This window comes from Petaurus breviceps, unplaced genomic scaffold, assembly GCF_028583685.1.
Source record: "Petaurus breviceps papuanus isolate PSGF00001 unplaced genomic scaffold, PetGlider_PUasm1.0 90919, whole genome shotgun sequence".
Taxonomy (NCBI): domain Eukaryota; kingdom Metazoa; phylum Chordata; class Mammalia; order Diprotodontia; family Petauridae; genus Petaurus; species Petaurus breviceps.
Genome location: NW_027187378.1, coordinates 9937966 through 9965914, shown reverse-complemented (window position 1 = coordinate 9965914; position 27949 = coordinate 9937966). Strand labels below are relative to the sequence as shown.

General features: G+C 40.2%; 1 protein-coding gene across 1 annotated transcript in view; it reads left to right on the top strand.

Annotated features, from left to right (window-relative positions):
* The first annotated feature begins 7018 nt into the window (after positions 1–7018).
* BFSP1 (beaded filament structural protein 1) overlaps positions 7019–27949 on the top strand; it is a 57166-nt gene continuing 36235 nt past the window's right edge. The window contains exons 1-3 of the mRNA XM_069075456.1: positions 7019–7588; positions 13970–14030; positions 26521–26616. Coding sequence (XP_068931557.1) covers positions 7227–7588; positions 13970–14030; positions 26521–26616 — 519 coding nt within the window. The 5' untranslated portion in view covers positions 7019–7226. The remainder of the gene's footprint in view (positions 7589–13969; positions 14031–26520; positions 26617–27949) is intronic.

Below are 27949 nucleotides of genomic sequence, written 5' to 3'. Positions count from 1 at the left end.
TGTATAATTTACTTCCTTTGCACCTTAGTATCCTCAACTAGTTTTTAATAAAGTCATAATCTCTAGGATTCTTTCCAGCTCTAACCCTCTGTGATTCTCTGACTCTCTCTCCCTCCTCTTCCCTCCTCTTCTTCCTCCTCCTTCCCCCTCCTGCTTCCCTCTCTCTCTCCCTCCTCATCCTCTTTTCGTTCTCTTCCCCCTTCTCCTTTCTGCCACCACTGCTCAAAATGAACCTCCCTACTCCTAATTTGCTCAGCCATAGTTAGGTTAAATAGTTTCAAATTGCCCACAAATGATCCTTTTCTTATTTCTTCTGTCTTCGACTGCTTTGTAAGTTCCTAACTCCACAAGCATAAAGAAAAGACACTATCGCCCTCTTATGGCAACTTTAGAGTAGAGGCATGGATACATAAAGCAGTGGTATATCTTGTTTTATGGGTCGTTTGTATTGTATGAGAGTGGAAATACTCACTGTGAACTGGAAAATGCCTCCTTTGTTGTTATATGAAACAAAGCATCCTGAGGGGGTAGCTTATTTCCAGAGTATTGTTTTGCAAATCTAAAACATCAGATCAAGTAAAAATTCATTCCATTAAGCAATTTTGAACAGTCTTTGGAGGATATTTTTAGGTCTATTTTATGATTGTGAGAAGATAAAAATTAGATTTCATGTTCAAATTTGCAAATTTGAACAAATATTTTTAAATGGAAATCTAAAAATCTGAAACAAAGAAATTAAACAACATTATTTCAGTATGAACCAATTTCTTCCCTCATCTTTCAAGAATATTTACAAATTTTCCTTTCCTTTCCATTCTCCTTCCTCTTCCCCTACTTTTTCCCTTTCCAACATGGTCTCCTTATCTTGTCCAGGCTGGAAGTGCAGTGGCCACTTACAGGATGATGGTTTCTCCATACCAATCAGCATGGAAGCTTCAACCTCCTGTTTTTCTGATGGGGGGGGGGGGAATGTTTGTCTCTCCTTAGGCAGCCTGGTGGCCCTCTGCTCCCAGTGACTCACCATATTGATGCTATACTTAGGGCAGACACCTGCTTGGCTTTAGCTCTGCTATAGTTTGGAACTCTTGAACTCAATTGATCCATTAGCCTTAGTCTCTCTAGCCAGAGGGCTCTACTGGCACTCACCACCACATCTGGCCCATCTATAAACTTTTCAAGAACTTTCTAATGGTTCTGTGATTTTAATTTCTGGCACAATATTTGCAGTTTACTTGGTTATAGTAATTATGTGCTATTACTAATCCTTTTAAAACAAGTTTTCCAATAATGATTATGAAAATAAGACATTACTCAGAATATAGATTAAAGACTTTTTTCATTATTGCTATTGACAGTCATTACTTTACTATAATCTTTATTTTGTCAAAGACTCAATATTTTTCCATTGATAAAAAATACTTATTCTAAAAATTCTGGTTTTATTTTTAAAGTAAAAATAAATAAAAATAACAAAATAAAGACAAAAGTAATTAACCAAAAGGGTTACCTATTACCTGTTAATTTTCAATACTTCAAGGAATTTCTAAGCCCATTGATGTGGGTACTTCTTCCAATAATGTAGACTGCAGCCCATCCATACTTGCTCATTCTGTGTGATTCTGCTCTCCTCCACATCCTTCTATCAATTTTCCATAGGGATTCCCTTCAACTAGCTGTGAACCTTCCTCTAGAATTCTTCACATTTTATAGATACCAAGGGAGGTCATTTCCATCCACTGGTTTTCCTTTGCTTCTGCTAAGTGACTGGCCCATCTTTTTTTTCTCCTCTTGGTTATATGCTGGCCTCCTCACATGACTTCTATTAAATTCTTTGTAATGGGTACTCCCACCATGCATCTCACTCCCCTTTCTATGACCCTCAACTTTGATTCTTCAGAGACTGTGATATTCCATGACTCAGAGTCATGTAGCATCACTGGAAAAGATGTGCATTTGTTTCAGGGAGAAAAATTTAAAAGCCTTGCACCAACTTTTAAAGGCAATTCAGCCTGCTTTCCTTCTTCATAATTGTAATTGTAGGTCCAGTTTGTTTTCCGTTAGTTTTGTCTGTCCAAGATATGTATCCTAATGGACCAGCTGCTGTGGCTCATTCAGTCATTTAATCATAAATAGGACAATGGGTGTTATTTATTCACTTATTTTTTTTCTTTGTGGATAATTTGACAAAATTCTTTTGAATGATTATAGATCTTATTTATGCAATGGCCTAGGACTAGATGCAATTAGAACAATATCATTTGTAAACAAGGACATCTGTAGCCCCTTCCTATCTCTACGGAATTGGTTAGTCAATCAGACATTTAGTAAACACCTACCATCTGCCACACAGTTGTGTGATTAAAAACACAAAAGTGAAATAGTCCTTGCCCTCAAGAAGCTTGCATTCTTTTGAGTTATTGTATGTGGGATTTTAAGGTTTAAAAAAGCACTTTACATATATTTACATATCTCATTTGATTTTTACAACAACCCTGGGAGGTAGGTACTAATATTAACCTAATTTTACAGAGGAGGAAATTGAGGCAAATGGGAGGTTAAGTGACTTGCCTAGGGTCACACAGTAAGTGTCTGAGGCCAAATTTGAACTCAGCTCCTCCTGACTCCAACTTCAACACTCTATTCATTGTACCACCTTGCTGAGATTCTAAGAGGTGAGCAGGGAGAGCATTCCAGGCATGTGGGACAGCCAGTGCAAGCGAGAGACAGAAGATGGAGTACCACATATGAGATAGAATAAGAACATCGATTTAGCTGGATTGAAATGTGTGGGAAGAGGACTAATATGTAAGAAGGCTGGACAGGTAAGTTGGGGCCACATTGTGAAGAGCTTTCAGAGCTAAACAGAAGAGTTTATAATTGAGCCAATAGGGAATTTATTGAGTAGATGCATTAAATCGTTAGACTTGAACTTTAGGAAAATCATTTTCACAGCATAAGGAGGATGTATTGGAGTTCAGAGAGGAAAGGCAGGAAGACTTAGGATGCTCTTGAAATAGGCAGGTCAGAGGTAATAAAGGCCTGAATTAAAGTTATGGCTATGTCAGTAGAAGGAAGGCGGAAGATGCTAGAGACAGTGTAGGGCTAGAAATGACTCTTTAATCTAGATTTTGTGCTGGACATCTTGTTACACCTTTGTTGAACAAATGGCTCCTTGTTTTATGTCTCACCAAGTATTAAAGTTTATGTTAATTTAATATGGAAAGCATGTTATTAAAATTTCTCTGCTTCATCATCCTCTGCAACAGATGCTGGCATATATACTATAATTGTTTTCTTTTTTTTTTTTTGGAGGGCAATTGGAGTTAAATGACTTGCCCAAGGTCACACGGCTAGTTTTTGTGTTAAGTGTCTGAGGCCTGATTTGAACTTAGGTCCTCCTGATTCCAGGGCCGGTGTTCTATTCACTGTGCCACCTAGCTGCCCTCTCTGATTCTTTTATTCTCATCATAGGCAGCTAGGTGGTGTGGTACACAAAAACTTGGACTTGGCATCAGGAAGACCTGTAAAGTGGGTATGATAACAGCACCTACCTCTCAAGGTTGTTGAGGATTAAATGAGATAATATTTGTAAAGAACTTAGCATAATGCCTAGAATGTAATAGGTGCTATAGAAATGCTACCATTATCATTGTTATTAAGAAATGAAATGTTTGAGTTGTCTATAAGCTTCTTTAATCCTTAATTTGGAATGGTTTTTTTTCCAACTTCCTTTTATCTGTTTTACCCCATGATCAATTTCATATTGAAGTAAGTCATACATCACTAGCCTGGAGACTTTTGTGAAGTTCTTTGCAGAATTTCTCTTTTTGTACACTGCAAAAGATGGTGACAACAACTGTGAATGTCTTCTTGGTGATTTGTTTGGCTTTTTGTTCATTATGAGCTTTAGGAAATGGAATGACAAAGTGACTCATGGACTGATGCCTCTGGTCACCTCTGTGCTCACAAGGAAGCTCACCATGCTAAGTCCTTCATTCATTCATCTCTCTAAGGAGAAGCTTTGTGGCAGCATTTTTTTTTTGTGTGTGTAAATGCTAGAGAAGGAAATGGCAAACCACTCCAGTACCTTTGCCGAGAAAACCCCAAATGGCATCACGAAGAGCTGGATGCAAGTAACTGACTAAATACCAAGAGCAGAGAAGTGTGTATGTGACCCTGTAGAGACTGACTGGGCATTGATTCTAGCTAAATTCTCTATTAGCTAACTTCCCCATTTTTGCAAAACTGAGCTGAGCTAAATTCCTCATTCTCACTAAAAGTCTTGCTATAGATCATACACCACAGTTACTGCACTATCAATTATAGTCACGTGGGCCCAGAAACACCCATGCCTTGAATATCGTGAACCTATTACAGTCCCTTATTCTTAATAAAGTTTCCCTTTGGAAACCCCCTATCCCTATCAGATAATATCATAACCTGTTTATGTAAAGCTTTCTATTCATCAATATCTCAGCCATTTGGCAAGAAGATTTGTTTATACTCCTCAGGAACTGTACTAATTTCCAAATTCCTCTTTTGTTCTGAGTTTTGGAAATAACCTAAGATTTATAAACCTCCATCCCATCAGAAAACTTGGTAAATATGTTACTCAAGATTGTTATTTGATTGATTCCTTCTGTTTGAAAACCCTCTGTTTGTCCTTGTACCAACTGAGTTGGTCTTGACCCTACTTTATTGTCAAATTGCCAGTCATTGCTAATAAACTGATCATGCTTGGAATGCTTTGCTTCAATTTCTCTTATTCACAGATTTCAATTGCCACAGTTGGCCAAGGATATGACATGAAGAATCCCCCAAAGAGTTAATCTTATCTTTGTAGGTTGATCTAAGAACTGTGATTCTTACTGATGCTTGGTCATTTCAGTTAGGTCTGACTCTTTGTGATTTGGGGTTTTCTTGGCAGAGATACTGGCGTGGTTTGCCACTCCTTCTCTAGCTCATTTGAGAGAGGAGGAAATTGAGGCAAACCAGGTTAAGTGACTTGCCAGGGTCACACAACTTAAGTGTCTGATGCCAGATTTGAACTTACAAAGATGAGCCTTCCTTATTCCTGGATTGTTATTACCCTTATCACTACAATAGTGAAACACTTTGTCATCATCCTTTTTTGTGTGTGTGTGGAGGGGGGAAGGCAAGGCAGTTGGGGTCAAGTGACTTGCCCAAGGTCACACAGCTAGTAAATGTCAAGTGTCTGAGGTTGGATTTGAATTCAGGTCCTCCTGACTCCAGGGCCAGTGCTCTATGCACTACACCACCTAGCTGCCCTGCCAGTACCCTTTTAAGGGAGACTGTCAACCAACAGAACTTGTCGTTTCTTCAATTAGAGAGTAGAAGTCCAGAGGGAAAGAAGTGGGGAGGTGAGGATTCTGTCCTTATATCTATTTTTCCCCTGCTCTTAGATAGAGTATTATGACCTATGAGGCAACTAGTTGGTACACTGGAGAGAATACTGGACCTCAGGAAGACCTGAGTTCAAATCTGGCTTCATATATTGGGCAAGTCACTTGACCTCTGTCTGCCTCAGTTTCCTCAGCTATAAAATGGAGATCATAGTAGCCCCTACTTTATAGGGTTGTTGTGAAGATAAAATGTGATATTTGTAAAGTGCTTAAAGGCACAGTACCTGTCATGTAATGGGTGCTAATAAAAATAAATGCTTGTTTCCCAGCCCTACCCCCCCACCATGTGGACTTTGTAAGGTAGACTGCCAGAGATCCAGGATCAAAAGTCTATGCCTGAGTTGCTAGTTGCCAAGCCCAGGGAGGTGCCAGCACAGACCCTGGGGAAGCATATGGGTGCCAGTCCAGGGTCCAGCCCCAAGGGAGTAGCTCCTTCAGTGGCTATATCACATTCAGAAGTGAACAGGTGGGACCAATGCTTTTTAGCAGTGACTAGTTTGAGTCCAATGCCCCTAAGGACCAAGACCAGTCCCCTCTTATGGGTAACAAATCAGGCGAAAAATAGTAAGTAGCTCATGGGTAGGCTGAGCCAGAATAATAAAAATTACAATACTACCTAAATTAATTTACTTATTCAGTGCCCTACCAATCAAACTACCAAAAGATTACTTTATAGTGTTAAAGTAATAACAAAATTTATTTGGAAGTACAAAGATCAAGTGTCTCAAGGAAAATAAGGAAAAAAGTGGGAAAGAAAGGGGCCTAGCATGATTAGATCTTAAATTATACTACGAAGTAGTAATAGTAAAAATATTTTCAACGGGTTGAAAAATAGAGAGATTAGTTATTTGAACAGATTAGGTACACATTATGCTAAAGCAAATGAGCCTAATAGCTTTGTATTTGATAAATCCAAAGACCCCAGCTTCTGTGTTAGGGGCTCACTATTTGACAAAAACTCCTGGGAAAATTGGAAAGCAGTTTGGCAGAAATTAGCAAGTTTTTAGTGATTTTGGATCTTCTTATAACTTAAACTTTTCTAAAATATTTTTGCTTTGAAAAAGACAGGTGAATTTTCTGTTCATTGAGTACCCACAGTGTTCTCATAGAGAACTTCACAGACAATGTAACTCCTGAGACATGCCTAAAAGAAGTAATACACTTTATTAATTACTGCATTACTGATTAACTTATTTACTAATGGCCTCAAGAGGATTGAGAGAGCTGAACTTCCTTGTCCTTTGTTTTTTTTTTTTTTTTTTATGTATACCAATCTGCCCTCATTTCCTTCACAATAACCTAACAATGAAACCAATCCCAGAGAAATCATGCCTCTCATTCTTACCAGGCCTGCCATTCAGTAAAACAACTAGGGGCCTAAACAAATGTAGAACAAAAAGCTACTGACCCATGATCTCAATTTAGCATTTTAATTCTCAGGGCCTCTGTAGGGCACCTGATCCATGGCCTTCTAAACCAGCTTGCAAAAGCCAAAGTCCCCTCTCTTTCATTTTTCATGAGCTAGGGGTTGGTGATACTCTGCCCAAATGCTGACATGGTTCTAGAAAGGCAGAGAAGAGTGACGTGGGGCCACGAGGATGTTTATTTAGGGGATGGCTGGAATCCAGGCTCTTGGGACAAATGCAGAAAGCCAAGCACTTAGATATTGTATTCATCTTGTTCCCCTACCACCCAGAAGTGTTATATTTGGTACCCACATCAGACAGAGGAAGACACCGCCCCTGGTGTGGGGCTGAAGAGAAGGAGAGGGGAAAAGGAGGTTCATAGGTACCCCAAGTAGCCATGTATAGGAGCACCTATCTGCGTGAGACCCGAAAGGAGAAGTATGAGCGGGCTGATGAATTGCATGGCTCGGGAGAACTGAGTAGCTTGGGCCAAGCTCAAGGGCTGGAGAATCTTCAGGAGCTCAATGAACGCTTTGCCAATTACATCAACTGGGCCCGGGGGCTGGAGCAGCGCAATGCCATCTTCCGAAAGCAGCTAGAGACTTTCCAGCGTCTGGATGAGTTGACTAGCTTGGAGGAAGCATTTTCTGAGCAAATAGAGCTGAACCTTCAGCGGGCAAGGGACCTGGCTATTGACCGGGCCAAGCTGGAACGGGAGGACAAGGATGCCCAACGGGTACTCGATGAGTTCCGAAATAAGTAAGCTTTGCTGGGGTGGACTCAGAATGAGGCGTGCCCCTCCCTCCCAGGTGGGAGTCGTGGGGATGTTTGGCAGGAACAAGTTGGCTAGGACCATTGTAGGATCAGGGTGGGCAGTGTCCACTCTGCCACTTACCAGTGGCCACAGTCAGATAACTTCAGAGGGTGGAAATATGATTCTAGAAGTAGTTTAGAAAACTGATTTGCTAATTAGTGAATGAACATGGTACTCCCAAGTGTTTTCTGGGGACTGTGTTTTTTTGCATGTACCATTAAGTACTGCTATGTATATGTGCATGTGTGTATACACACACATATATTATACACAGAAACATATACATATACACATGTAAATCCAGAGTTAAAAGCTTGTTTAGATTTACCATGTATATTAACAGTAGAAGACTTACTTTTAACAAGAATCTTTGTTGTTCAGTTACTTCAGTTGTGCCTGATTCTTCGTGACCCCATCTGGGGTTTTCTTGGCACAGATACTGGAGTGGTTTGCCGTCTCCTCCAGTTCTCTTTTAACCCTTTTATATTGTGTCTATCAAGTGATACCAATTAGTCACATTTCCCCTGATGCCCTTTATTTCCAGTTCTGATTACTGTTGTTTTTAAAAATGTGATAAGGACAGAGATTCACATGTGCAGTATCCAAGAGAAGGATCATATTTTGGCTGATTCTGCTTTTAGATTAATTTTCATAAAATTCACTTATGCAAGACATGTGCTATGAGCTAAAGTGAGGGGGAAAATTGTGTACTTGTCCCAAAATCCAAAAAGGTTATGGGGTCTGATAATTGAGGAAGCAACTTATTTAGAGCTTTGAAATAAATGTGCTTTTAATTAGGGGAATCCCAGTTTTAATTTTAGTCATTTTTTCTTTATTTTACTTGGTTCTTTTCTTGCCTTTGTGATTTTTCTAGGAAATTTCATTCCTTTACAAATGATCTATTAGGAAAGCTTGCACTTATTTGAGGGGAAAGCTGAAACTTCTTTTAAAAATTGAATTGCATTTTCACAATATGCCAGTCACATATAACTTGGTTTCATATTCCTCAGTTTAATTCATAACTAGTACAAGTTAGAAAGTAGTAAAAAAAGAAATTGAGGCTCTAAATGCAGAAATGTATGTAGCCGTCATTTATGAACCCTATTAACTTAAGATAAGCTAGGAGATTAGAGGATTCAAAAAGCAGAATTTTAATAGATGAAAAGTAGCAAGAATTTCTACTGAAGGGATTTATAGACCTAGCTTAAGCTATTTGTTTTTGAGTCCAGACCTATAATTTTATCCATCTAGGGGATTCTTCCACGAAGACCATCCCTCTTTACGTGCAAGTAGACAATTCTTCTGCAATTTTTAATTTTGAAGAATTACTTGAGTCCTTGAGAGATTTAGTGACTTGTCCTCAGTCATAATCTGGTATGTCAGAAGGTCTTCCCGACTCCACAGATAGTTTCCCTATCCACTATGTCACATTTCACACTAGACTAGCAAAACAAAATAGGATATTGAAGCCATAGTTCAGACTTTTAAACAAAAATACTGCTTTTGTCTCAATAATTTTTATCAAAATAGCATACTATAGTGAATAGATCATTGCCAGAAGAGCTGGGTTCAAATCCTGCCCTCTGAAGTTTACTACTTGTACAACCTTGGGCAAATCACTTAACTTTTCCTAAACTTCAGTTTCTTTTCCTGTAAAATGGGAAGAAGAGGGAAAAGAATAAGCATTTCTATAATGTCTATTCTGTGCCAGGCACTGTGCTAAGCACTTTAAAAAAACCGAATGTTATCTGGGGGGCAGGTAGCTGGTGCAATGGAGAGAGTACTGGCTCTAAAATCAGAAGGACCTGAATTCAAAACCAGCCCCAGATACCCATTAGCTGTGAGACCCTAGACAAGTCACTTAACCCCAATTGCATCTAAAAAACCAAAACCAAAACCAAATATTATCTCATTTTATTCTCAAAGAAACCCTTCAAGGTAAGGGCTATTATTGTCACCCCTATTTTTCAGTTGGGGAAACTGAGGCAGACAGGTTAAGTGACCTGCTCAAGGTCACACATAGGTAGTCAATATCTGATGCTGGAACTGAACTTCACTCTTCCTGATTCCAGGCCCAGCACTGTAGCCACTGTGCCACTAGCTGCCTAAAATGATGGAGTAGGATTAGATGAAGTCTTAAGTACCTCCCATGGTACCTCTGGATAATAACAACAGCTAGTATTTATATAGTACTTTAAGGTTTCCAAAGAACTTTACATATATTATCTCATTTTGTCCCCACACAAACCCTGTGAGGTAGGTGCTATTGTTATCCCCATTTTACAGATGGAAAAATTGAGACAGGTTAAATGACTTACCTAAGGTCACATAGTAAGTATCTATGGCAGGATTTGAATTCAGGTGTTCCTGACTCCAGGTCTGTTGCTCTATCTAATTTATTACCCAAATGCCACTTAGGTCTAGCTCCTATGCACTGAAGTGTGTGTATGTGTGTGTGTGTGTGTGTGTGTGTGTGTGTGTGTGTGTGTGTAGGGGATGAGGGTGCACTTACAATTACATTATTTATAATTAAAGAAGTTGTTCATCGTACTGGGTGGGGTCCTATCTTTACTGTATGGAAATCACAGGTATTACCATCATATTATATTGAATGCTAAATATATGTTTGTGGAGAGGAGCAATAATTATTTATATAGCATCTGTTTGTGCCAGGTACTATACTAAGTGTTTTACAAATATTATCTCATTTGATCCTTAGAGAAACCCTGGAAGATAGGTGCTATTATTATCCTCACTCTTAAGGTTAAGGAAACTTGAGAGTTAAGTGTTAAGTGACTTGCCCAGGGTCACACAGTTAGTAAGCATCTGAGACTGAATTTTAACTCAGGTCTTCCTGATTCCAGGCCCAGTGCTATATCTATTGTGTCACCTAGAAGCCTGGTACCAAAACCCTGGTTGGTGTTTTCAGTAGAAAGGAGAGAGGAGAAAATTCATGAATTTGACTTCTGTTTCCCCGAGATATGCTTAAAATTAATTTCATCTGTTTAAGAAACAACTCTTGCCTTGATCAAAACTATGAGAACTATCACAAAATCATAGAATTTTAGAGCTGAAAGGGGATCATAGAGACTTTGTAATTTAAAGGATCATAAAATTGTTTCTTTTTAAAGTACATTTTTGTTTAATTAAATATTGTTCAACTATTAAAAATGTTTTTTTCATTTAAAAAAATTTTGAGTTCTAAATTCTCTTCCTGTCTCCTGGCCCTTCTTCACCCCTTGAGAAAGCAATATGATATTGATTATATGTGTAAAGTCATACAAAATATGTTTCCATTATTAATCATGAAAAAAATTTAAAACCTTGTTTTTTTTTTAAATTGATAAACTTATTTCAATGTGATTGGTTTCCTTTGCATTCCTATGTGTTTTATTTTATGTCTTGGAAAACATTCTGAGAAGGGATCCACAAGTTTCACCTGTGGAGAGGTCCCTGACACAAAGGGATCCTTGACACAAAAAAGGTGGAGAACCCTTGAGCCAGCCCACTGACTCAGTGGGTAGATAAGAGAACTCAAACCTTTCTAGGTGGAGTGTTTTATTTAAGGTCTCACATGCTAGTAATCTGGATCCTAGTCCTGTGAGTCTATCCTCAGAGCACTCCCCTCTCTACCTCCCCCACGCATTATGAAATATAAAAAAACTTATGAAATTCAAGTATGCTTGCAAGATACCAACACATTTTCCTTTATTGAAAGTCAATAATCAAGATAAAATGAGGGACAGCTTGATATAGTGAACAGAGTGATATAGGAGTTAGGAAGACCTGGGTTCCATTTCCTTCATTGACAGATTAAAAACTGTGTGACCCAGGATAAGTCACTTGACCAATCAACTCTCTAAAACTCTAAGTTGCAGAGAAGGTGCCAACTGCATTGACAAAGCAAGTTCCCCATGGGAAGCGCCACCTATGATGATGACATTTCAGGTCTTGTCCTCTACCTTGGAAATAAAAATCTAAACACACAATTAAAAAATCCACCAATTGTATCTCCCCATAGCAAACTCCAGGTTAGACTGGGTGTGTGTGAAGGAACCTGTACTCTGTGAGGCAGGAGGTGATGCAAAGGAAGGAGGAGAGCTGTTTGGGGAATCGGCGTCTCTGCTCTCTGCTTCCTGCACGAGGAAAGAGTTCCCAAGCTTCCTTTTCTCAGCAGAACATTGTGCTGAGTTGCTCTCCTTTGTTTCCAAAGCCATGGCATTTTCCCCTAGAGTTAGGGGGAGAGACCCCACAGAAACAAGAGGGTGGTAGTCTGTGATTAAGCTGCAGTACTTCGAAAGGTCTGTGATGTCATCTTTGTGGATTTCATCACTAACGCGGATTTCAACCTCCTCACCCTCTTTACCTTAGAAGTAGATGGTCTTCATAAGGGGAAAAGGGGACAAGCATTTATATAGCACCGAATATGGGCCTGGAACTGCACTAATAAATGACTTTTTACAAATATTATATCATTTGATCCTCACAGAAACCCTGGGGGGTAGGTGTTATTATTATCCACATCTTGCAGTTGAAGAAACTGAGGCAAATAAGGGTTTAAGTGACTTGCCCAGGGTCACCCAGCTAGTAAGTATCTGAGGCCAGATTTGAACTCAGATCTGCCTGACTCCAGGTCCAGCACTCTATCCACCATATCACCAATTGCCTCCATACGCCTTTGTGAGATGTCGTGGCCAAAAAAGACATTGCCTAGTGGCCAGTCCAAATGCCACTAGGCTGATGGGTGCAGAGTCTATCTCCAGGACTGTCCTCTAAAACTTTCCAGCTCAGTAAGATCTATCCAGAGCTTGGACTGTTAATAAGACCTTTGAATGTCTAGGGTCATCCCTATACCCATGATGAGGTGGCTTCAGAGGAGGACTTTAGTGGAACATATACATACACACATATTCATATATATATACATATATAGAATGATTATATTGTGTGTATAAATATATGTATATAATTAAGGGCAGTTAGGTGGTACAGTGGATAGAATCCTGGAATCAGGATGACTCATTTTCCTGAATTAAAATCTGGCCTCAGACATTTTCTAGCAGGGTGACCCTGGGAAAGTCACTTAACCTGATTTGCCTCCATTTCCTCATCTGTCAGATGAGCTGGAGAAGGAAATGGCAAACCATTTCAGTATCTCTGCCAAGAAAACCGCAGATGGGATCAAGAATAGTCAGACATGAGTGAAAAATGACTGAACAACAACATGTATATAATTCTATATACATTTTTGGAATAAAATTAACAGCTAGCATTTATATAGTGCTTTAAGATTTTCAAAGAGCTTTACAAATATGACCTGATTTGATCCTCAGAACAACCCTGGGAGGCGAGTGCTATTATCATCCCCTTTTTGCAGAGAGGAAACTGAGGCAGACAGTGGTTAAGTGACTTGTCCAGTGTTACAGAGCTAGTAAGTAGCTGAGGCTGGATTTGAACTCAGGTCTTCCTGACTGTCTGGTGCGCTATTCACGGCACCACCCAGTTACTTTTGAATCTTTTGAAATCTTTGAATCTTTTTGGAAAATCCGAAACGGTTCAATTTAGTGTGTATTTGGTTTTTGCTTTTTGGAGAGCAATTGGGTTAAGCGACTTGCCTAAGGTCACTCGGCTAGTTTTTTGTGTTAAGTGTCTGAGGTCGGATTTGAACTCAGGTCCTCCTGACTCCAAAGCTGGTGCTCTGTTCACTGCGCCACCTAGCCACCCCTATTTAGTGTGTATTTGTTATATGTTGTATACAAATTGTAGTATGTGGTTCTCTCTAGGGAAAAATATAAATTCCACTGTTTGGCTTTTAAAACCCTTAGCAACCTGGTCTCAACTAATCTTTTGAATCATATCATACACAGTTCCCAGCACACATTGTATGGGTCTAGGAAGTGTGGTCTTCTTACTGTTTCTTATATGTGGCACTCTACTTCCTGTCTCTGTGACTTTGCACTGGCTGTGTCTCATGCCTGGGGCACCCTCCAGCCTCACTTTGACCTCTTAGAGTCCTTAGCTTCCTTCAGGGCTCACCCCAAGTACCCTCTACACAAGGCCTTTGTTGAACCCCCTAACTGCTTAAGCCTTCCCTCTTTGTGTATATACCTGGTAGAATGTAAGGGCAAAGCAGTCCCTTGGGGATAGGGACCGTTTAATTTTTGCCCTTGTAGTCCCAGAACCTAGTTCAGTACCTGGGCTATGGAAGGTGTTTAGTAAATGCTTGTTGATTGATATCAGAATGCTTGTGGATTGTTAGCACAGCCTATAGTCCTTGTGATCAGTTCATAAGCTGCTGACCTGTCCTTTATGCGTTCAATTTGCAGGTATCAAAATGAATGTGAGTATCAGCTCCTGCTTAAAGAAACGCTTGAACGACTGAACAAGGTGAGCTGATCACAGCCTTGGATCTGGGCCACTTCACAGACAATGCTGTGTTGAATTGCTGACAGTCTGCTTAATGTATCTCCCCTTTAAGCAACTTTACAGTTTGAATTCGATTAAGTAGTTATTTTATTCTCTCTCTCTCTCTCTCTCTCTCTCTCTCTCTCTCTCTCTCTCTCTCCCTCCCTCCTTCCCTCCCTCCTTCCTTCTCTCTCTGTCTCGCTCCCCCTCTCTCTTCCCCTCTCCCTCTCCTCCCTCTCCCTCTCTTTCTTCCTCTCCTTCTCCTTTTCTCTGTCTCTTTCTGACTCTATCTCTGTGAGATGGTTACTAGAGGTATTATTATTCCTGTTTTATAGATGATGAAACTGAGGCTCACAGAAGAAAGTGACTTTTCCAGGGTTGTGCTACAGGGTCACACAATAAATGTTAGAGGCTGGATTTGAAAACTCTCCACAGTTGTTTTGGGGGAATATATTTTCAAAGGGGCTTGTTTGCTTTTTTTTGTTGAGAAGTGTCTGTTGTGTCCAAAAAAAGTATCAGACTTAAGAAAAATATGATACATCATGGACACATAACCAGAAGGGAGGCTAGGTCAAGCTACTCAGTAAGAGGTTAGTTAGTCCAGAAGGTTAAACCAGCTTGCCTATGACTGTACTTCAGGCAGGTCAATCAGCATTGGAAGCAACCGTTCACTACTATGGGTGGGACTTGTAAGGCACTTCCAGGAGCAGGAGAGGTGGTCCTGAGATGACCAGAAGCTCAAGGTTAGATAGGCAAATGATTTTCTTACAGAGTCAGGGCACTACAGCCTGAACAAATACCTTGGCAGCAGTTCTGGGAGGAGTAGGGTGGCCTGCTGCACAGAACTCTGATCAGGGATCCTGAGAGCTGGGTTTAATCCATACTGTGTGCCCAGAAGGAGGTCACTTAATCTCTAAGAGCCTTTATCCTCATCTGTAAAATTTGTATAACAATATTTGCAGTACCAGTCTTACAGGATGGTTGTGAGTAAATCTTAAAGTGATACACACATATGTACATAGATCTCTAGGTTTCTATATTCCATATAATCTCTGAAGATCGTTATCCTAACTACTATTCTTACTGATGACTCTCCAGTTCTGGAAAAATGCTACATTTCCCCCCTTAGTGTTCTTGGGGTACCTTTGAAAAATTGGGGTGATCTCTAATGCCACAGATCCAGTGTGCTTCCCCCCCGGGTGAGAATCATTTTAGTCAGCCAGCCTTTAGTAACTGGTCTCAACTAATTCCAATTTCTGGAAAAGACTATAATTCTAATGATCTTGATAATTTATAAGACCACTGGGGTATGGCCTAGAACTTGGCCTAAACTCAATTCTTACTGTCTTATCATGCCACTTTGAAGGCAGCACATCTAAAGATTGAATGATTAATCAATCAACTACTGAGAATATTAGCACTTTAAGTGGGGGTGAGGTCACTGGAGTTAAATTAAATTAAAGGAGTCCATCATTACACACAGAGACACACAGACACAGACACACACACATCCACCAGGGGGAGCTTGTGAGTAGGCCAGGGGCCATACAGCGCCAATTTCTGACCATTCCAGACAACAGTGTCCCCAGCAGCTGAAGGGCTGGCTCCCTCCAATTTAGACCTAGAGCTTTGTACAATGTTCTCACTTCCTCTTATGCTAGGCTATTATTTCAAACAGCTGTGTTGGAAGGTTGCTCAACTCTCCAGAACGGCTTTTTGTTTGACCAAAAGTTTTTTTTTACAAGAGGAAAAGAAAATAAAGTCAAATGGGATTTGTGCAATCTTCAGGGTTATGAAAGTAGTAGATCCTCTGCTGCTCAGTTTGTTCCCTTCTCCACCTCTCCCCCCCCCCCCAACAATGGGCAACAGTCTTTAAAAGGATGTGGTTCTCTCTCTCTCTCTCCCTCCCTTGCACAATTCAGTGGGGATAGGGACTAGACTCATTATTTCATTCATGGCAGGAATTCTCAGATGAGGAAATGCCCTCCACTAGTGCAAATTGGCACCTGCAGTATAATATCTAGACAGCTGCCTAGAGTGTTGAGCAATTCTAGATGTCTCACCCAGAGTCAGACAGCCAGTAAGCGCTAGAGGAGCATGAAGCCAAGTTTTCCTGGCTCCAAGGCCAACACTCTAACCACTGTGTCTAATTCAACTGAAAACAAAATCTGGGCAGTGCAACTCAATAGCCAGTCAAAACAGTTCAGTTCTGTAGTCCAACAAGCGTTCTTTCTAAAGAAGTAGTTTTGGTCAAATCGCATAAGCACAAAATTAAATGGAGAAATTGAAACTCTTAATCCTGGCTGAAGAAACAAGGAAGAGAAAATGGAAAAACAGGAAGTGAAAGGACTGGATGACAAAAAGGGAAATTTGACCTTTATCTGGATTGTGAAAGGGAGGGGGAGAGGAAGAGGGTTGCCATCTTGTCCTTCTGAGTCATGGATCAGGAGCAAAAATCCAGCAGATCCTGCCCAAATGCCTCCACCACCCATCCATTCCTGCCCATTTTTCTCTTCTCCCTTTACTCACACACACTGTATTCTGCACAATGATTCCTGTGAAGCTGCCCACTTTGGGCTTCCTCCTTCTTCCTAGAAGTCTATGGACATTCAAGGGTAGGGGCGGCTAGGTGGCACAGTGAATAGAGCACTGGCTCTGGAGTCAGGAGGACCTAAGTTCAAATCTGGCCTCAGACATTTAACACAAAAACTAGCTGTATGACCTTGGGCAAGTCACTTAACCCCCAACTGCCTTACCTTCCCCCCTCCAAAAAGCAAAAAAAAAAAAAAAGAAAAAGAAATTCAAGGGTAGGAGTAAGAGTACAGGAATCATATATACTCTTGGATAATCTGACCAACCAGTAGGTACGTCCCCCAGATCACACATAAATATTAATTAATTGGTTTATTTGTGAGCATGGCAAAGGCAGATCAATATGAATATTAATTAATTATTAATTGATGAGAGTGAGTTTGGCAAATGGATAATTTGCCAATTATCATTGGCAAATGCAAAGTTGAACAAATTTGGCAAAAGTGAATTTGGCAAATTGAGAGCAGATCTGAAACCCAGGAAGACCTGATTTCAAATACCACCTGAGATACATATTGGCTCTGGGACCCTGGGCAAGTCTCTTGGTGTTCTAGGCAGCTCTCTAAGACCATATAATTTTCAGAGAAGTGACTTATCTACATTGCCAGCAAGAATAGGATCCAGGAATACCTTATAACAAATGAAATCACAGGTAGAGTCCCTATCTCTATCCTTGTTGATTGATGGTTCTTCCATGCCTATACCCTGTAACAAGGCAAATTTAACGTGCTAAAAGTTTGAGTGATTTTCTTTGAACTGCAAACCAGTTCAGAAATGTGTCTACTTTGTCAAGCTCCTTCCTTGTAACTCTATCCACCTGATGTAATCCTTCTTATACTTTGCTTCCATTGCCATGTTTCTTGGTAATATGACTCCTTTGAAAAGTCCATGCTACTTATAGGATAGTTGGGTAAAAAGTGGGCTGGCTCTTTACCTCAGGGAACATAGGTGGGGGAGTAGGATAATTTGGAATAGGGGTACAGAGAGAAAAGCTGCTCTGTAGTCATCATAGAAGTCATCTCACCCTGAATGTTCACCTTGCCTGCGCTTGCAGATACTGGGGAAATCAGGGGAGCTGGGCTAGTCTGGGAGCAGAAATAAGAAATTAGAGCAGGGGTGACCACTGGCTGCTGGATCCTCCTTGCTCTCCTCTTAGGAAGTTGGGCACTGTGGAAATACAATGGCTCAGATTTCTTCTTTCAATTGTAATTATACTTTGGATTAATAATATATAATAACTGAGCAGCCAAATCTGACCTCTGAGAACAGCAGTTGTGATGGACACATCTCTGACCAAATAATTAGATCAAATAAACATTTTATCTTTCTTGTAGCGTCTTACCTCCAATATTTCATCATCTTTTTCTTAGTTTCTTTTCATCTCAAATGGTCCCTTAAAAAAGTTACAATCTGAAGTTATGAAAATATTCAAGTCAAGTCAAAAAACATTTCTTTATACCAGGCACTGTGCTAAGATTACATATAAAACCACTCAGAAAGATCACCTTGCAATCAAGGAGGTTACATTTTTTTTTTCTTGCTTTATGGATGGGGGAGGGCAGGGCCATTGGGGTCAAGTGACTTGCCCAAGGTCACATGGCTAGTAAGTGTGTCAAGTGTCTGAAGCTGGATTTGAACTCAGGTCCTCCTGACTCCAGGGTCCGTGCTTTATTCACTACACCACCTAGCTGCCCCAAGGAGCTTACATTCTAATAGGGGAAGACAACACATAAAAAGAAAGCTGGAAAGGATATATGTCTTGTGGGGAGGGTATCCACTGGGGTTATGCTGAGGAAAGTCTGGAAAGTCAGGAGTGGAGCCCAGAAAAGAGTAAAGACGTGGCTGGCCCAGTGCTTTCCTTAAAATGGAAGTACTGGGAGGAACCAACCAATGAGAGAAAGGATTTGCAGGGACTCTATGTATGGCCAGTGTGAGAGGACCCAAGGCAGAGACAGCTGCTAGGGTGAGGAGGCTGAAGGGTTAGGCAAGGTGAGCATCCAGGTTGAGAAGATTCCTATGATATGGTAGATAAAGACTAAAGAATCAGAAGTGAAGCCCAGAATAGAATGAAGGAATTACATTCAAGGGTAAGGTAAAAAGAAAGAGGCTTTTTAGAAATAATTGGTTGAATAATTGCTTCTTCAGGCTAAAATGCTATTATGCATTGAAAAGGCTTAGTTTTTAAAATTATTTTCACAAAACCATCAGACATAAGCAGTACTCATCTCAGAAAGAATGGTAGCCCTGTGGCTACATCCATCTAACAGGCTAGAATTAAATTTACATCACAATTTCTCAAGGAATTTTTTTAGTGTATGATTTTGTTGAGGAACTCTGGTGATACCCAAATCACAACTTTTTAAACTTTAGGAATTGTTATGAAATAAGAATTCTAGTCAGGTGAATGAATACTCAGAATGCTTTTGGAATTCTTTGTAAGTAATTTAATTAGACAGGCTTTATTAAATGACTGCTACAGGAGTTAGGAACCTGTGGCCTCTAGGTCACATGTGGCCCTCTAGGTCCTCAGGTATGGCCCTTTGACTTGGATTCAGCTGCAATTGAGGACTTAGAGGGCCACATGTGGCCTCAAGGTCACAGATTGCCCACCCCTTGGCCACTATATCCATTGTATTTCTACGTGGGAGTGGGCAGGGTGGAGAGGAGGGCTAGGGGTTAAAGGAGGGAGGATATAAAAATTCATCCACCCGTTCCTCTAACAAAATACATTCAGGGACTATCACATACAGAACACAGAATTCCTATAGAGGGATAGATTCTGGGCAAGACAAAAAGTTTGGGTAAGATACTTAGCCCTTGTGGACTTGTAGCCCTTGTAGGAGGGTAAGACACAAGTACAAATAACTAGGATACATGATGTTATATGGTACCTTGGCAGATTGTTGACATAGTGCATAGAGCACTGGACTTGGAGTCAGAAAGTCCTAAGTTCAAATCCTGCCTGAGATACTTATTAGCTGTGTGACCCTGGGTAAGTTACCCCACCTCTCTGTGCTGTGGTTTCCTCATCTGTAAAATGAGGGGATTGGACTCATTAGCCTTGCACTTCCAGCTCAAAATTTATACCTCAGAAAGCTATAAAACAAAATGAAATTCAAGGAGAAAGAGCAACTGGGATCAGGGAAGGCTTCTTGGAGGAAGAGGCACTTGAATTAGACTTTAAAGGATAGGTTGGAATTCAGTGGGTTAGGGAATAGTGTAAACAAAGATGTAGAGATGGGGAAACACTTTGAGCATAGGAAATAGGAAGGACAGTTTTGCTGGAACATAATATGCATGGAGAGTGATTCTCTGAGATAAGACTGGACACATTTGATGTCATCAGACTATGGGGGTGGTGATGGTGTCCTGGAATACCAGGCAAAACGGTTCGAGCTTTACTTATTAAGAATTTGGGAAGCCCTGAAGGGTTTTGAACAGGACCAACCAGCTCATTTCTGACAGTCATATAAAAAAGTATTGGAGTTAGGAGTCTATAGGTGGGAAGTAATAAGGGCCTGAACTAAGGTAGAACAGTGAGGATGGAAAGGGGGGTGTGCAGAGGTGAGAGAGACTAGAGAGGCTAAAATAAGGGAACTTGAAAAGGGACTGTATTTTGGGAGGGCCAGAGACAGGAAGGTGTCAAAGATGATTGAAGTTAACAGACTGGGTCACTGGAAGGATGGTGGTTACATCAAAAGGCATAGGGAATTTGGAAGGAGGGGTATGTTTTAGAGGGAACACGATGAATTCATTTTGGGACATACAGATTTTGGTACAAAATTCTAGATATAATAAATGCATGTTGAATTGAAATTGTCGGGCAGCTTGAAATCTAGGCGACTACAGGAGGAGATATCTAGTAGAAAGTTGGACTTGTGGGATCAGAACTCAGGATGGGATGACCATGATATTTGAAGCCGTGGCAGTGGAAAAGATCATGGGGTATAGAGGGAAGAGAAGGGAATGAGTATTTATTAATCACCTACTATGTGTCAGACACTGTGCCAAGTGCTTTACAAGTATAATCTCAATCTTCATAACAACCCTGTAAGGTAGCTGCTAATATCCCCATTTTATAGTTGAGGAAACTGAGGCAGATAAACGTTGTGACTTGGCCAGGGTCACCTCCCCCACTCATCCCCTTCCAATAAGTGTCTGAGGTTAGACTTTCTGACTGCAGACCCACGCATGACCTTTATCTATTGTTCCACCTACCTGACTCAAAGAGGCAGCGTTTTGGGGACACATTTAGAAGATGGGAGGAAAAGGAAGGGTAATGGGCAAAAGAGACAGAAAAAGATGTAAAAGATGTATTTCTCCACTTGGCCTAATTTTGCATATAAGTCAACAAACATTTATTAAATACCTACTAGGTGCCAGGCATTGTGCTAAGCTCTGAGGATATAAATATAAAAAAAGATAGTTCCTGCCTTCGAGGTGCTAGCATTTTCCAGAGGGCTTGTTATGTGCCAAGTCATTTTCCAAATATGGTCTCATTTGAACCTTGCAACAACCCCGGGAGGCAGGTGCTATTATTATCCCCATTTTATAGTTGAAGAAACTGAGGCAATCAGAGATTAAGCAATTGTCCAGGGACACCAAGTCAGTAAGTGTCTGAGGCTGGATTTGAACTCAGGTTTTCCTGACTCCAGACCTAGTGTTCTCTCAAGCCGGCAACAGATTTTAAGGTTTTCTTTCTTTTTCCATTTAGATTATTTTGAGAAAGCCACTTTAAAAAATGTTACAGTGCTACATGAATGTGAACTGTCATCATCATCATTATTATTATTGTTGTTGTCAGGAAGAAGAAAAAGGGAGATGAACAAGGGAGTAAAAGCATGGGAATAGTGGTTGGGGGGAAGAGGGATAAAAGAGGTGATTCGGTGCTCCTACCAGTGGGAGAATGTCACCAACGCCTGTCTCCTGGAGCACGTTAGGAGCATCTGTTCCATAAACTAATTAATCACCCTTGTTGGAGGATCTCATCAGGAACAACTCTCCAATTCTGTTAGAGTCACAGGGAGTCTGTCAGAAGATGGTTCATGCTAGCTTCCCCTGCTCCAGGTTCAGGTACCAGAACTTGAAAGCATTTGATGCTTTGGAAACTGGACCTGAAATCTGCCGGTCTGCTCCCAACACAAATACAGTAAAATCTTGATTAACTAGCACCCAGCTAAGTGGAGCCCTCAGTCAAGCAACATTTATCTATCAGTGTCTTAACTTATTTAAATGAGAAGAAAAAGGTGATTTAAAGATTTTGTAGAGACAAGCAAATGACTTTCAGGGGTTAACCTGGGGTCGTAACAAAATTGCCTCCATCAACCCTGACAACTATATATCTTATAGCTACTTCTACAATAAAAATTCGTATGAATTATGACCTGGAGAAATGCGAATATCCTGAATTATTTAGAAAGATTAAATACTGAGATGTGCAATGTTGTAGTAGAAAGACCAGAACCAGAAGCCAAGAGGCCTGGGTTTAAGTCCCAGATCCCATAGTATCTAGTCATGAGGCCATGGATAGATCATAGAATAGCTTTGTACCTCAGTTTCCCCATATCTAAAATGAGGGAAAATAATCTTCTAGTAGCTATCTTGCAGGATGGTTGTGAGCAAAGCACATTAGAAACTATAAACCTATGAATATGAGTAATTATTAAATTCCAATATTATATTTAATAAGGGAGCAAGGAGATGGGAATAAGTACTTATAGTGCCTACTAGGTACCATGTACTGTGCCAAGTGATTTGCAAATATCTCTTTTGAGTCTCACAAGAGGTAGGTGTTATTATCTCCATTTTACAGATGAGGAGACAGAAGCTTATAGATAAATAAGTTATAAATAAATAACTTGTAGTTAAATGACTTGCCCAGGGTCACACAGTAAGTGTCTGAGGCTAAATTTGAACTCAGGTCTTTCTGATTCCAGAGCCAGCCGTCTAACCTAGCTTCCCCTTTGGACTTTCAGTAGCAAAAGCTGAAACAAAAAGAACTTTCTGGTTCAATGTCATTTAACTAGAAATCCAAATAACACCCTCTGAGCATTCTGGATTTCAACTGAGGTTGTTGTTATATTTATGAATTCTGTTGGTGGTTCTTATTGTAAAGCCTCACCAGGCGCTCATTGTTAACTCTGATCCTCTTTTCAATAGCTGATCCTAAATGTGATGGAGCACATGCATGTTTTTGATGACTGGGTCAGAATGGGTTTTTAGAATCAGTCAGGGTCTCAATGAGGAAAAAAGGAGAAGTTTTTATTGGTGGCCCATCTAAAAGACCAGCTGACAGCATTAGTGACATAATAAAAACACATGCATCTTCACTTCTTAGTTTTGGAAGCACGGGGTGGTGATGGGGTTGGGAGGTCAGTGAGTGGTGGGGAAACAGAGAGACAGACATAGAGAGAATTCCCTCAAATGCAGTAGCAACCACAGTCTTGTTTGGGGCAGGCTAAGGCAGAAACTTGGATAGCTAGGTGGCAGTGGATTGGAGTCTGGAAGACTCATCTTCCTGAGTTCAGATGTGGCCTCAGACACTTATTAGCTGTGAGACTTTGGGCAAATTGCTTAACCTTGTTTGTCTCAGTTTCCTCATCTGTAAAGTGAGCTGGAGAAGGGAATGGCAAACCACTCCAGTATCTCTGCCAAGAAAACCCCAATGTGGTCACAAAAAGTAGGACATGACTGAAAAAAATGCTTTAACAACAAGGTAGTAACTCATCAGATAAAAGCCCTTTAAAGGAAGAAGAAATGCTGCCAAAAGCAAGTCAATAACCCTTTATTATTGTGATGAAGAGAATTACTTGGGTTTTAATAGACACTCTGAATAGGTACAACTTTAATTTGAAAGATTTAATGTGCTACAGACCCAAGCTTGACTCAAACAACATCTTCTCCAGGAAGTTTTACCTAATAGCCTCTCCCCAGGGCCATGACCTTTGTTTCACTTGGACCTCACATGGTGTTTGACTTGCATCTATCTCTCTTATGCACATGACATTTATTATTTTGTGTTACAATAGTTTCTGCATGCATCATGATTTCCTAGTAGATTGTAAGCCCATAAGGGCATAACCACATTTTACTAACTGTTTCTTTTTTAGGGCTTAGTATAGCAGGGTAGATGCCATCTGTATTCTGTAGGTGCTTAACAAATATCCATTTTAATTTCATTGTTGGATGATGTTTCACAAAGAATTCTGAGTCAAATTTGTTTTCATTTAAATGGCCTAAATTAAGAAAAGATGAATATGCTACACTTTTTATTCTTTCCAATTTCAAAGATTTTTCAGACTTTGTTCTCATTCTATTCCCTGTTTTTGATCCTCTTTGGAAACTGTGATCCTGTTGGCCACGTATCATGTAACTTGATTACTGATAGATCACTGCAAACCCAGAGGCTATAACAATGGTTTTTTTTCCCCAAGACTTTGCACTAGGCCCATTGATGTTTTCAACTTCAATTGCGACTTGCCTGATTTTGGGGAAAAAAAAATTGCTTATTATGGTGGCAGATGACCCCAAGATAGATATAGCCGAATGCTGACTCTGAAGGTCAGGATCAGAATTCAGCCCTTGTAATTGAGACTTTCCGATGTAGATTATAAGTGGGTCCTCAGTTTATGCCAGAGTTCAGTTCTTTGCCCTGTGGTATGCTATCAAATGTACCATCTTATTGTTTTCCAGTCATTCAATTAAATTGGATCTAAGTACTTCTGCATTGTTTGTGTTCTCTTCACAACTAAGAAACAGACTATCTTTTTTCTTGTTCCAAAATCAATCAATCAATCACTTGACAAGCATTGATTAAGCCTCTACTAATTGGCAGGCGTTGGGTCAGATGCTGAGGATTCACATATAATTAATAAACCAATTCTTATACTCGAGAAAGTTGCATTCTAATGGGGATACAGCAAGTACACGAATCTGATTGTTTACTTTTAATTGTTCATCTAGTTCCTGTTTCCATGTGAGGGGCATTTTCAGACTGATTGATACACCTTGACCTTGATGAATGCTCAGTCCTTCTCTTCATGCCCATTGGCTCAGTCTGCTAACTCTTATAGGTGACTCAGACTGTAGGAGTAGCTTTCCTAACCATCTTATTACATTTCCATATTTATAAAACTTTAAATATACAATTGAAGTAATATAGGCATAAATCTCATCAGAAGAAGATGGAATATTAGAATTGTTTGAAATATGAGTAAGGACCTGAAGGGTTTTCTAAGAAATAAGGTGTATGAGCTTTTGTGGCATTAATTTTAGTTTTTGAGAGGACTTTTATGCTGAACCAATCAATCAGCTAACATTTATTAAACTCTTTATATGGACCAGACACTGTGCTAATAGGTCTCAGAGTTGATTTGGGTCTGGGAGAGAAAAGCCTATGAATGTGAACAGTTTCTCCTAACCCCCACTGTGATCCTCTAATAGTTGCCCTGGATTAGACACATTTGGAAATTAGATGTATTCTCACTCACAACCCAAGAGGAGAATTCCTAAGTTCTGGAATCCAGCCTTTTGGAAAGAAAAGAGGGCATCCTTGGGCAGAACCAGCTGTGGGGTTGCAAGTTCAACTTCCAGAGTTTGGGGATCCAGACTTTTAGAGTTTGTTTTTCTTTCAGAGAAAGTTCAAGTCTTTAGGATAATATCAAATGATGGGAAGGCTATATGCAAAAAAATATGTTAGTAATTGTTTAATAACTGGCTTTCCAGGAAGATAAAGTTCCTGTGGCATACTTTTTTTTTTTTTGCTTTTTGGAGGGCCATTGGGGTTAAGTGACTTGCCCAAAGTCACACGACTAGTTTTTGTGTTAAGTGTCTGAGACCAGATTTGGACTCAGGTCCTCCTCACTCCAGGGCCAGTGCTCTATTCACTGCGCCACCTAGCTGCAACCGCAGTGGCATACTTTTAAATTTAATTTTCATGATTATATTTTCTCCATTACTTTTTTTTTTTTATGAAGCAATCGGGGTTAAGTAACTTGCTCAAGGTTACACGGCCAGGTGTTTCTGGGTGGGTGCTAAGTATTGGAGCCTGGATTCGATCCCCAGGTCATCCCGACACTGGAGCCGGTGCTCTTACTTGCTGTGCTACCTGGCCGCCCCTTCCATTACTTTTTAAAGTCTACAATGATTAACAAGACAATAAATCATCCTCTTATTTGTAGCATTTGCCAGTTTCTGAGGTATAAATGTTCACACTGAAAATTTAACAGTCTGCTCTACTGAGCACAAGTTGACTCCAGAACATATCACTGTGATGGGGTCCTTGGGGTGGAGATGAGACTTGCTGTATTTTTGGTGGCTGTTTCTCTAGCAACCCCAAATTACTTCCTCTTCTGAAGAGAATTCATACCACAGGGTATAACCAATGAATCTAGAGGTCTTTGGGGATTCTAGTTAGAAATGGGGGATTTAGTGGAGTGGGAAGAAAATTTTATTGGCTGTTTATGAGTTATTGTGGGTATTTTCTGAGGGTGAAATAAAGACCATGCAATCTACTCTCCATGGATTCTATTTCTTAGACTGAAAGATTAAGCCACTCTCTTTCTATGACTGGGGCCAAGAAATTTAGGGTTCATGCACTCATCTCTTGGGCTTTATAGGTGAGAACACATACAACTCCCATGTACCTGTGCCCACTCTTTGCATCCTTCAAAGTACAGCTCAAGAATCTACATAAAGTTGTTCCTGATTCTCTTAGTTGTTAGCAATGCTCTCCTTTGTTAAGTTAATTTGAATGTACCCAATGTTTCCTTACACGTGTACGTGTTGCATCCCTCCATTAGAATGTAAGCTTCTTGAGGATTTCCTCCTTTTCCTGAACTGGGGAGACCACTGTGAAATGTTTCCCTTTTTGACATTTCAGGAAGCAGATGAAGCCTTGCTGCATAATCTGGAGCTTCAGATTGAATCCCAGTTTCTGCAGGATGACATTAGCGCTGCAAAGGACAGGTACAAGAAGGTAACTATGAACCATTTCCCAAAAACCTTCTCCCGTGTCTTAGTCAGATAAGTCCAAATAAATTTCAAAGGGGCTGAAAACACGAGGCCTAAAATATTTTTCTTTTTGTCTAACAAAATCTATGAGGTCAGCTGGTTGCTCAACAACACTCATTGAATATTTTTTATATGGGAATGGGCTCTGGACTATATGGTCTGGTCATTGGGAATAAAGAGTGATTATCAGCTGATTGTTATTAGCTAATCAAATTAATCCACCTTGGTTACTGTATATAGGTTTTCATGAAATCTATCTTGAGGCCTAACTGGTTAAGGAAATAATGAATCCCTGTGAATCTTTTCCATATGGTGGCAATGGACTGACCTGAGTTCTAGAGGCTGCTGTCACATCTCTCCACCCCTTCATCATTTAATAATTCATTGAATCATACTGCACTCTTCACATGGAAAATGAACCTGAAGATAGTTTTGTTATCCTCGTGTTTTTCATTCTGTGTTCCCCCTTCGTTATAGAACATTTGCCCATTCCCTCATCCCATCCTTAGATGCTCCATTTTGTCTCCACATTTGCTCCTAGCTATGACCCCTTGGGAAATCATAGAGGATAGGATGTTGAGTGGGTTAGAAGTGGCCCAAGGCTAGTTTTAGGAGTTGTATGGGAAGAATATCTGCATCAGGAAAGGCATTCTTTGCCCTCCCCACCCTCAGATGTGGAGGGATGGCTCCTTCTTCCTCCATGTTCCTCCTGTATTTGCTCATTGAGTTGGGTGATTCAGAAGATTGGATGGGCTACTGTAGTTGGTATTTGGGTATTTCTCTAATAGCATGCCTGGCCCCTCCACTTTTGGTGCACATTCACTAGGTCTTACTTTTATATAGTAGTATCCCAGAATGGCTTATCTTGATAGTCAGAGGATCACAGGGTAGGTTTAGAGTGAGAAGAGATCTTACAGGCCATATGGTCCAACCCCTTCATTTTACAGATGAGGAAACTGGGGCCCAGACCAATTTGTCCAAAGTCAAATAATAATAAATGTCAGAGGTAGGATTTGAATCCAGATCCTCTGACTCCAGATCCATTGTTCCTTCCATTTGTACCACATGACTTCCATTATCACTCCTAAAAAGCTTACAATTATGTTCTAATACCATGAGAACCTGTCTGACTTGACAGTGAGACCTGACTCTTATAATCAACTCCGTTTTCTGTACCAGTGAAGGAAAACAGTGGCACAGACAGCACAAAAAGCCAAAATCTCACAATTCTTTTTTACTGGACTTTGGAATTATATATATATGTACATATGTGTGCATGTATGTGTGTATATATATTT